Here is a 12,363-nt window from a genome sequence, read left to right as displayed (position 1 = left end):
GTGGCGCCCTCTAATGGGCACTTGTGGAAGTACAACATGCATAATCATTTTGGAGGATGCACAGTTTGGTGCTGTTGAACTGTAATGCATTAGACAGGGAGGTGTTCCTGCTATTTAGCCTACACTCATGGATACAAATAGGGCGGACAAAATAATAGTAACAGCTGTCAGTATAACACAATACAATTCAACAGCACCACAAACTATATCCTCCAAAATAATCATACATATATCAACACAAACTGAAACCTTCAGGCAGGATTTATTGCAGACTCCATTAGTATTTACTAGATGTACCTAATAAACTGGAGTGTATTCTACATTCTCATTCTCTTTCTAAAGTCTAAACACAGGAATTTGAGGTCATACGTGTCTAAGATCCGACATGCTGACAGCTGAAGAGGCCAGCAGCTTCATTTCCTCTGCGAACGACGGAGGGGGGCTGAGTGGCCCTTCCTTTTCTCCCATCAGGTCATTCACAATAGCGCTGCAAACCAAAAGCAGACACTGAGTACAGTATGAGTTCAACAGATGACTCAGTGTACGTCATGATATTCATTTAAAGCAAGAGGATTGTGTGTGTCAGGGTTACAATGAGGCCTCATCCAGTCGGTCCTCCAACTGCTTCCTCAGCTCCTGATTTGTCAGCCTGAGATCCTGGAGCAGAGAAACACGATCAAACAACAAGACACACTTGAACAGCTCAATAGCTGAGTGCATGTAATCAGGGACAATGTTGGGCATTTGCTCCTGTAATAAATCTGTTATCAACACACAACAAGGGGCCTCTTTCACAAAGTAGTTTATGCACAGATTGCAAAAGGTGGCAGTATCACTCATCATTTTATAAATGATTGTCACTCTCACATTGCAGATCTTAGTTTAAGTAATGTATATGATGAATAAGGAGTTACCTCACATGTACTTTTCTTAACTGAATAGCAATGGATGATCTTTACCTTTATGATGTTGGAACACTCTTCTTCTGTTTCCTGTGAGTGCTTTAACTGCAAGTCTTTCTATCACAAACACATAAAAAATGTTGTGTTCAAATCATGAAAGACAAAGAACTGTCAAGATATTCATGCTGAACTCCAAACGGAAAGATCAACATTTATGAATAAATCACTGCCTGGTGCTGATGTCCCTGTTCCTACCTGACGTATAACCTCATCTCTATGCTGCAGCCCTAGTTGAGCCTCTTCCATCCCACACTGAAGAAACACATGACACAACAAATCAGCAGCTGTTTGATGATGTCGAAGGACTAATGCAAACACTGGTAAGATGAATGGAGAGAGAAAAATAATGAAACATCTCCAAGTTGAATCTGTGATGTTACCTCGATGGTTTGAAGTGCAGCCCTGAACTTGCTCAAGTTGATCTTGTCCCGGTCTCTCTCTTGCTGGAGGCTCTGGAGCTGAAAAAGTCAGAATGACATTTAAATGAGCAAAGTGTTTTGACATTTCTGGCTCACTTTTAACTGTAGTGCATGAAGTCATGTGAAAAGTAACAGACATCATACCTCTGCAGTTAGTTTCTTATTTTGTTCCTTCATCATGGTGGATTCCTTCTCCTGCACAAAAACACAACAATGGTCACCTGGAGATATTTAAAATGACAACCATCAGCCGCCATATTTGACTGGCGGAAGTTTAACTGTTTGTCTACATATAGCTATAACAATATGGCATCTGATGTATTTCTTGTGCCGTTATTGTGGTGGCAGAGGTGATCTGAATGTAGATAATACCCAGTGTGCAATCACCCCTTCTGACTGGTGGAGTAGGTTCATGTGAATGTTATTAAGTCTCAAAACTAGTCTGACATAGTTTATAACATAAAATTATGTAAATGTATCACTTATGCCAAACCTCCACAGGATGGGTGTTTAAGTGCTGTTTAGTAATAAAGCCCTCGCTGGCGTTACTCTTTTTGCTGTCTTATGGTTACAAATACACAAACTTGCAACCCATGACTTCCGATGAAATACATGATTTAACATGAATTGTACAAAAATGCCTAAAAAGTTAAATCCTTGACATATACCTGCCTGTAGACATCTGTCTATGACCTGGATTGGACTACAGCAAAGGACGCAATGTAACACTTACAATTATGAGGAATAAAGCATATAAAGAATAAATATAGTGGTTTTTGAAAAATGACATGAAAGGGAAGACCTCTGAGCTTTACCTGATGTCAAGATTTAGCTCAAGTGTGGTCTTAAAGGCAGCGTTACAGTTTCCACATGGTTACATTTTTATCAGGTCTAAGTATCTTTGTGAAAACACCGGTAATACATTGTAATACAATAACATTCCTGGTTACCCACCAATTTCTGAATCTTCTTTTCATTACATCTCTCTACATTGAGGTTATCAGCCAGGAGGGCCCTGCAAGGCTCTGCTTCAACCTGCTGCGCTTCATCGATGATCTTCTCCAGGCTGCAGACACACAAACACAGATACAAGCTCCTGATGGGTTTTCCACCACAATGTTAAAGTAAAAAAGAAAACAGTGCGGACACATAACAATGAGTTAAAGGCAAAGACCTCTAGAGCTAATGATATAGTGGATGTGCTTAACTTAAGATATCTTTAAGAGACTGACTGTGACAAAGGCAGCAGAGAGATCAAACAGAATTATAGATGATTAATATGCTAAAAGGTGATTGCAGTGTTAAATTTGATAGTCAGACAGTTCAGGGACCCTCCTGCTAATGTGTAGAGACAGTCATGTGTGACAAGTTACATTTTCACTTGTTTTCTGAGGGTGACGTTCTCAGAGCGCAGCACTGCCATATCATCATCTGCAACATCCAGCCAGTGCCTCATCTCAGCGTTCAGGACCCTCAGATGACTTTGACTGTAATCCAGCTCAGCTATTTTCTCAAGCATCTCCTTCAGTGTCGCACTACACACACACACACACACACACACACACGCCAGAGAAAAAGGCTTTGCATATTGCTGCTGAGTAACTCAAGGAAACAACATTTAGTGTGTGGGTTTGTTCAGTGAACATCACTCACATATTTTCCGCTGGGACATCCATCCCACTGGCTTACTCCTCCCTGCTGCTTAGGATCAACAAATGGTCCACCAAAATAACCAGGAGCGACACACAGCTTTTAGGATATATTTTCCATATATTTTTGTTAATCTACATAGTAACTCATGAGTTTAGACTAGACATACTGATCCTGTTAACCTAATTTAACTGGTATAACACATTCATTCTTAAGACACCTGCAATGGGATGTGCAAACTTATTTTTGCCATTTTCATTCAACCTTTCAAGGCTGATTTCACTTGACATTTAAAAAGAATGAGACATTGGGGTTGCAATGACTGTATCTCCATTTAATAACTTAGAGTTATGGTTAACTGCCCTTTTCAGCTAAATCTGCATCTTTGAAAGCCAGCCAATGTAGCACAAGTATTGCTATATTAGCCGATAAGCACAATTTTATTTAATTAAAAAAAGGGCTATTTTAAAAGTAGCTAACATTAACTTATGCTGCTTTCCATAGCTGGCTATGCTATCGTTTTTTACCTTATAGGTCACAGACAGATTTTTCATCCACAGAACTGAGGTAACCTTAACATAAATTAACTATCTAAAATGCTAACATTTCACATACGTTTTAGACAAATGTACTGGGATTTGGATGAAATTAAGTCGTGTTTTTAACTAACATCTACCAGTTAGCTAGCTATAACATTATGCAAGCCCAACGTTCTAAATTAACCAAAAGTTGCCATACTGCTAAAACTTCTGATGTTTTATAACAATGTCCTCTTTAAAAATGGACAACAAAAATGCCTTACCAGCGAGTAAATCCAAACTGAAAAGGTTATAACAGCTAAATTGTAGTTCTGGCTGTTATGGATACCAAGTCCAGACCGCCTGCGCTGACAGGCCACCATGCAGCTGGCAGTAACGGTTATGATAGAGAAATTAACGGCTGAAAAAACGAGACAAATGGCGGTTATGAGATTATAACATCAGACGTGGACCAGGTATCATCTTCATTTATGAGGATGGGTCCAAGTATTGTTATGGTTGTGTTAATTATGATCACATTTATTAGATATTTAAAACATTTTAAGACTACAAAATAATGAAATTAATAATTTTTCAGTGGTTCCCTTGACACAATTTATTGAAGCACTTTCAAATGACAAAACCAAACATCAAATTGTGTGACCCATATGAAATAGCAAAACAAATACAGATATTAAGCAAACAATTATATTTAGCAAACAATTTACAATACTTACAAACAATATTTTTGGCTGTAATGTAAATTCATTCACTAGATTTTAAGGCAGAGAGAATTAAAATTACAAAAGCAAAAGTGCAAAAGAGAGGAAAAAAAGATTGTAATGAGGTGACAGAAGTCCAGTTGGCATCAAATGCTGTAAGACATGTTGGCTGTGTCCCAAATCCATACTACATACTAAATCAAAGCAGGTTTTGAGTATGTAAAGTGACAAAATAAAGCATACTCAAAACAGTCAGGTGAAACAGCTCAAAACAAAAAATAACATTTTTGGAAAAACAATTTGCTCTTTCTTTGTTACATTTAATTGGCAGTGACATTGTAAAGTCACAGTGTGACTGATGTCTGACAGCATAAGTATTCAAAAAGTATAAAATGGTTAAGTATATTGATTTCCTGTATGTTCCAATATCTAGTAAAAAGCTCAGTGTAATGAACTCAGCTGGAGCTCAGCAGTGGATGTAGACAAGTGGAAAGCACAAGCACATCATGATCCCAGCAGCTAACCCACAGCAGCAGATAGCAGGCTGATGATGGTGTATTTTATAATCCTAAAGTCTATTCAGAAACAGTGCCAGCCAGCCAATTTGCATGACCTTCAGATTTATGCAAAATAAACAATATGGGAAAGGTTCATTTATGTAGTCACTATCACAAATCCCAAGAGGATGACTACCCAGGAGTCATAGTCAGCAATGCTTGTTATCGAGGATTTAAAATTATATATTTTTCACGATCAATAAAATACATTCTCATTTCCGTGTTGTTTACATACATTTTCAGTGCTCAGTATTCCAGAGGAACACTGCTAATTTCTGTGTTAATATTCTGAGGCCAACCTCAATGAGTGTACAGATTACCTTTAGGTCAAGGTCAATGTACCTTCCAAAGCACACCCATAATTTCTTTGTCTCCACACAGGCTAAAGGCTGCGGAGAGGATACTGGTCAGTTACACCCAGTAACATCTTAAACAACCACACACTAATCCTGCTTCCTCTCATCCCAAGCTACCTCTTCTTGACCTGAGGTGATCTTCCCTGCTGCAGCTCCCGATAACATTAACCGTCACCACGAAAGTAAAGACACACAGCCTTTTAATATTCAGACTTTCAGCTGTTACCGGGTGGGTTCCAGTGATCCTGTGACCTGGAAGTTTATCCCATCCCCGGGTAGAGGTGATGGGATGAGTGGGCAGAGCCAGCAGAGGTACCAGCGAAGGCCCAGAGTGTGACGCAGGTTGCCCAGGGGTCCGAGGCTGTAGGGCCGGCGGGACGAGTACCACTCCCTGGTGGTCTGTCCCCGAAACATCAGGAAGAGATGGAAGAAGAAGAAGGCGGACACCAGCAAGAAGCCCACCACGCATGTGTCAGCGATGAAGGCGAAGGCAAAGGCGCGTGCTGAGACCTGGCCTGGGGAGAGACAGAGCAGCAGTTCTGATTAAATCACAGCCAGTGATATAAATATAAGACTCCAAGCTTAAGGGAAAATTTGTACCTGAATAGATTTGGTTACATTTCTGGGATTCATCTCATCACAAACAACTGAACAGATGTGTCCAAGAGCATAAATAAAACCTCCTGCTGAATTAAAATTTAAACAGCAGCTTGGGGGAAAATAACCTTTAATGTTCATAAAATTAAAAACAAGAGATAAAAATGCATCTGATAATTAGGAGTGCCATTTCTTGCATTCACTATTTTGCATTCTTCAAGTGTCATCCACATCATGTATTTGTGAATGCAACTTTTCCTGTAGACCACTGTGGGTGATTAATGGGACCAGGGCTTTCTCAAAAGTGAGTTGTGGCCCATAAAGATAGAGCAGACAAGAAAACAATGAAGAGAAAATGATTTACAGCTTTTCTCAGTTTTGTCTAATTTAAATAGAAATTTGGGGGGTTACTAATCAGTGTATACGGTGTGAGTAATACTACTAGAAAATAAGTACCACAGCTACCTACAGGGATAGCCAATATGGGACAAACCAGATCCTACCTGAAACTAGCATGATCCAGGGTATGAGCAGCAGCAGGACGCTGTGCAGAGTCAAACCCTCCTTCAAAATGACGATGAAGACCTCTGCATTCATCAGAGTGGCGTACAGGAGCCCAGACCACATAAATAACAAGCAGCTCAGGAAGTAGCGGTAGTTACGGAAACCCACACACCGGCCAAAGAAGACGCAGTGGTGATCCCGCCGCAGCACACACACATTGCAGTCGTAGCAGTGGGAGCAACGAGGAGGGGTGTGTGTCTCACATGTGTAACAGTACCTGTGTGGAAAACAAGAGAGAAAATACTATTATTTATGGTCACAGGCATTCTTAATCTCACATTTTACACATACTAGAAAACTCTTGTCTCTTCCCCTAAGATTTCCACTTTTTGTGCATACATATTTCAGTGGTATGCTGAGGTTTATGATGAGTTAATCCCATCCAACCCAATACTGGCTCATTGAGATAGTCCTGTCTGGGCAAAACCATTTCACTAAAGAGATTTATAAAAGTCCGTCAGTGTACGTGCACTGGAGGACAGTCATGCTGAAACAGGAAAAGGCCTTCACCGAACAGTTGCCACAAAGTTGGAAGAACACTGTTGCCTAAAATACCATTGTATGTTGTAGTATAATGATATATGTTAACTGGAACTAAGGGGCCTGACCCAAACCATGAAAACAGCCAAAAAATACCCAAAAGGTAAATGATGTGCCAAGTTCTTACAATCGATTAATTTTCTTATGTGTAATAATCCCCACAGCTGCTCCTTCCTTACCTCCACCCCTGGCCCATGCCCTCTCCTCCCAGGAAGACCCCCCTGATGCTGGGGCTGGTTCTGAGGAAGAGCAGGGCGTTCCAGCAGATGTTTACCAGCATGAAGTACTGGGCCAGCAGGTGGACCGCTTTCCACCAGGCGGACCACGTCGTCTTCTTCAGGTCCGGCTCCAGCGGAGCCTCGACCAGCACCAGGTAGCTCACCTCCCCGGTGATGGAGAAGACCAGAAAGGTGTTGAGGACCACGGGGAGGTGGTGACACATCCTCTCGACCTTGCAAAACACTTTGCTGGCAAAACTCGTCATGTTTCCTGCCCGTCCTCCTCTCCGTGAGGTTAGACTCAGCTCAAAGGGCGATGAGCTCAATGGAAGGACTGGTTTGACAGACGCACGGTGGCGACCGTTGGTTAGCTTAGTTAGCTGAATAACCGCTCCGTTAGCTTTCTCTTCAAGTTTAAACAAACCGCATGATATCAACAATACCTGATATATCTTCAGGACAAATTAATGTAATGTAATAGTTGAAATGTTACGTCTCTAAACCCCTCTCCTTACCACCACTGTCTCTTCCACTGGACGGAATCAAGTTTCTGCTGACAGGTGTTACATGAAAATACATCCGCAGTGCAACAACATACTGTGGTTCCGCCTGTAGTTGTTCATCCCATGGGTGAACAACCGCGTGCCCCTTTTTAAAACACAGATAAAAAAGTAATTTATTGTGGTTTTGTGTTAGACTGGAAGATTATTAGATGAATATTTACTATAGCATTTAGTCTTCTTATGTGTAAATATTCGAACATATGCTGCTTTCTTCTCCACTATCACATTTTCTATGTGTGCTAATATGGAGAGTGAGAGCTGAAAAATACAAAATACAACATTTCTGGCAGGGTCCTGACCCCTGTCAGCCTCCACCCCCTGTTGAATCATTTCCCCCATTCAGGGGCCCTTTCCTTTATATAAAATCATAGCATTTTACCATATCAAGGTCAAGGTACATTTATTTATCATTCTACAACACAGGGCTGCACAATGAAATGGACGGTGGAGCCATATCTAAACAAACCTACCAGTAATATTTCAATATGCGAGTTGTCCGTCTCGGCTATTGTAGGTTTTCAGACTTATATGTAAGCAGATGTTTCAATAATTTGGTTACCTTTGTGCCAATAAAAAAACCCTCACTACTACCATGTGTGGATTGGCAGCATGTCTCAGATCCCTCCTCCCCCCCAAAGCGCAGACCTTAATCCCTTATAATCTCTGCATCCACTGAAAGCCTGCAGTCATGGCTGCTCCGAAGGAGAATTTACTGTCTCTTGGGCATCTGACCGGCACAGAAAGAAACACTTTCACAAAACAAAGAGAGCACAATCCAAAAAAGAGGTAAGATCCTTGAATGCCATCATGGAGTCAGTGAGTTGTAATCCTGGGTCTTGGATTCAGTAAATACAATAGTTACAATTCCTAACAAAAATTATCATAATACTTATTTGGAAAGTGTGGTACTAAAGAGGGAGCCCATAGTGTCGTCTTGTTGTAGTAGTAGTGTAGTTTATTGGATTTCTATATGAAACAGTACAGTATGCGCAATATTCCTGAAATAATACACCATTTACAGTATATATATATATATATATATATATATAGAGAGAGAGAGAGAGTTTACTGTAGTTTGTCTTTATGAGTAAGATTTGGACCAAGCAAATGTTGTGATGTCAGCTGGAAAGTTTAGTACTGTCACCTCAGGTTTGTGTGTGAGGGTGGAGAATTAAGTGTGTGTGTGTGTGTGTGTGTGTGTGTGTGTGTGTGTGTGTGTGTGCCATGTGTTACTGTGACGCTGTAATTTGATGCACTGTCTCTTCCTCACAGTGTCAACAGGCCAATGCTGCTGCAAGCTGACCGTTCAACTCGTCAGAGTCATCAACATCTGTAAGTGCTCAGACGAAAGGCAACAAGATGCTTGCACTGTGCATCATTGTGTATGTTTTTTAGTCACTGACTGTGCGTGTGTGTGTTTTCTGCAGGAGGGCGATGCATCTGCAGCAGCGCTGGCAGGAGCTGAAGGAGAGAGAGTTTACAGCCCAACAACACAACAGGCAGCTGCTGCAGCAGTTTGAGGAAGCCCAGGACACACTGAGAGAGATGTTGAGCCTCACTGCTGCCATGAAAACTATTCGGGTGCACAGACACAAACACACACACACACACACGTAGAGGGAAATGCACAGGAAGAATTTAGGAAGTAGCTCAGGACAGGAAGCCTGGCTACATGACAGTTGTAACAAGCATTAACACATCTCATCTGTACTTTACTCCTGCCTCCGTGAAGCTCTGTTGCTCAGCCTTCCTCTTGACCTTTGACCCCTCCAGATGGAGTATGAAAGGTTCCTGGAGGAGAGCTCCCCCCGCTGGCAGCAGCAACTCAAGGAGAAAACACAGGCTGCTCAGAAGAAGGTACAAGGAATTCACAGTATGCAGCAGCTTTCTCGCTTTTGTTTTAAAGCAGTGTTGTCCATTGTTGAAGGTTTTCCCTAAATCAAAGTATGCGGCCAAAGCGTACATCTGGTTCTGTGATTTTAATAGTATCAGTGCGAAAAAAAGACTTTGTTTCTTTAACAGAGGATGGAGGAGTATTTGAGGTCCTGTCTAAAGAACACAGACGAACGAGTGACTAAGTCCTCTGCAGATCGACCTTTACTTTCACAAGGTTTGTCCTCCTCTTCACTGACTTTAAGAAATGATATTGTCACTTTTATTCTTGAATTTTAAAAATAAGAAGTATTTTTTATTACCACGCACACAAACAAAAGTCTATCTCATATGTATCTTTGCTTACAGGCCCTGCCACAATGCCACAAAACGTGGCTCCACCTCAAAAGCACTACAGCCAAAACAGCCACTTAGACTACAACCAAGATGGCCTCCCTCATCTCCCTTACATGCAGTCTTCCTGGCTGACCCACCCTCAGCCCCAGGCAGCTAGGCTTCCCATCAGAGCGCCCTATCAACCTCAGGGTTCCTCTCATGTCCCTCCATCTTTCCACCCACCATCCATCCTCCCACACCCATTCCAGCTCCGCCACCTCACCTCCATGCCCAGTCATCATCATCATCATCACCCCTGGCCCAGGCAAAATCCACCAGACTGGGCTTCCCCGCAGCCCGACCAGCCGTGGTCCTGGACTGCTGGTGCAGCTGGAATCCCCTCAGGCCCTGAGTCTCTCTGGGGTCGGCTCTACACAGAGGAGCCTCCTCCTGAGAGGGGAGTGGTGCAGGTATTAGGGGAGGAGGCTGAGACAAACAGAGCACCAAGCTCAAAGAGAGAGAGAGGTGGTGGAAGCAGGAGCAGTCATTTATCCCACGAGCTGGACATCAAACCAGGTGGGAAAAGTAAATATGACAAGTTGAACTTCAGTGTGTGTAGGTTCATTTTTCTTATGCGTTTTCCTTCACCTCTGGTATTGGTTGTCATTTTTGTGTGCATGTGTACATCCTGTGCCTAGTTCGTCTGTCCAGCAGCCATACAGAGAGCAGCGAGAGCAGCAGGGAGTCCAGTCAGGCGAGCAGAGAGAAGAGGAAGAAGAGAGGAAGATCTCAGCGCACCTCCTCAGACAGAGAAAGACACAGCTCTCAGGAGTGAGTAATATTCTGCACAGATTTATCCTCTAACTGACTTTGTATTTGTTACAATGCATTTACCTACCTCAACACAGTCACCCAGTTTAACCATGATTACAACAGTTCAGCACTTGAATTGGATAACTACGTACACAGTAATACACACAAGAGAGCAAAGAGTAAAAGCACAGCGTACCTGAACTAAACAATGACAACTTTTAATTGTTTCTACAGGCTTGAAGAGGTAAAACTATCCAGCATTTCACACACTAGAGGAATATCAGAATAATAAACTCAAAAATGTTTTATTCATGTTGACCATCTTGCAACTCCACCTCCTTGACCTGCAGGTTGGAAACCACTGATCTATGTTCTGTCTACCATATACATCCACTTATACACCAGACTAACTTATTATGTACAGTTTTCGCTTTCTTCCATTCATCTTCTTTCAGATCATCTGGGACCTCCAGTGCGATCGTCACTGCTGCAGTCAAAGTGGCCCAAAGTTCAGAAAGTGAATCAGAGAAAGGCAGAAGCACTAGCAGGAGGACAAGGAGAAGTGGGGGGCTCGCTGTTGGATCACCAAGGGGCAAGAAGGTGGTGAAGGAAAGGACCAGGAGCGAGGGAGATGACTCGGGGAGTCACAAAGAAGGGAGTCAGTCTGCTGGTGAGGATTTGGGGAGTGCAATTGAGGAATCCAGGAGTGAAAAAGAGGGGGATCGAAGTCCTGACGACAAATCAGAGAGCTGTAGAGAGGATCAGGAATCAGGAAGTGTTAGTATAAAGATTGAAAATGGAGGTGGAGATGAGACAGAAAAGCAGGAGAGAAGCAGCTCTGAACAAAGCAGTGCAGGAGACAAGGATGAAGAAGAGGAATATGAGAAAGATATGGGAGATGGAGAAGAAGATGATCACGCTGAAGAAAACGAGCACATTCAGATAGATGAAGAGCAAGAGGAGAGAGATGTGGAGGATGATGACGAGGCTTCTGAAAGAAAGAACACAACCGAGGAAGAAGAGGAGACAGGAGCAGAGGATGAGATGGAGGAGGGTGGAACAGGTGAACGTGAAGAACAGTCAGACAGGATGAAGAATGAAGAAGGTGAGGACGGGAAACTGGGTTCATCTTCTCATGATGAAGAGGTGGACGAGGATGAGAGCGAAGGAGGTGAGGACAAATTGGAGGTGGACGGGGAGTCAGATGAAGAGGAGGAAGGAGGGGGAGAGAAGGAAGAGGAGCAGAGAAGAGACGAAGCAGGAGAACCAGAGGAGGAAAGAGATTCAGAGGACAGCATCATCTCACCACAGGACAAGTAAGATCATTCAAGTGTGAATCGTACTTTTAAACAACAGCAGCTGAACTAAACATCTGTTGGTTTCAGATCTAGAAAGATGCACATTATTCCTGAGGAGGCAAGTGAAGATGAAGATGAGGAGGAGGGAAGTAAAGCAGGATCCTCTGACGATGACTCAAATGAGTTCAGTGATGAGGGTGATGTTGAGCATCTACTTGCACCTCGAGAACAATCACATAAACAAGAGTGAGTGTTTTTACATCTCTGATGGCAAAAACTACATCCTGATATTATATATTATATATTATACATCCTCACATGTTGTTTTAAACATATTTTCAGAGAAAAGGACCATAGAGCTGATGAGAAACACAAAGG

General features: G+C 42.3%; 1 protein-coding gene across 1 annotated transcript; it reads right to left on the bottom strand.

Annotated features, from left to right (window-relative positions):
- Positions 1–5,406: 5,406 nt before the first annotated feature.
- zdhhc24 (zinc finger DHHC-type containing 24) lies at positions 5,407–7,369 on the bottom strand. Its single transcript, XM_070913783.1, has 3 exons — positions 7,065–7,369; positions 6,285–6,562; positions 5,407–5,699 (listed from the first exon to the last, which is right to left on the bottom strand). Exons 1-3 carry the CDS (start codon positions 7,367–7,369, stop codon positions 5,407–5,409), a joined length of 876 nt encoding a protein of 291 aa, XP_070769884.1.
- Between the last annotated feature and the right edge of the window lie 4,994 nt (positions 7,370–12,363).

This window comes from Enoplosus armatus, chromosome 10 (assembly GCF_043641665.1).
Source record: "Enoplosus armatus isolate fEnoArm2 chromosome 10, fEnoArm2.hap1, whole genome shotgun sequence".
Taxonomy (NCBI): domain Eukaryota; kingdom Metazoa; phylum Chordata; class Actinopteri; order Centrarchiformes; family Enoplosidae; genus Enoplosus; species Enoplosus armatus.
This window is presented reverse-complemented; position numbering and strand designations above follow the sequence as displayed.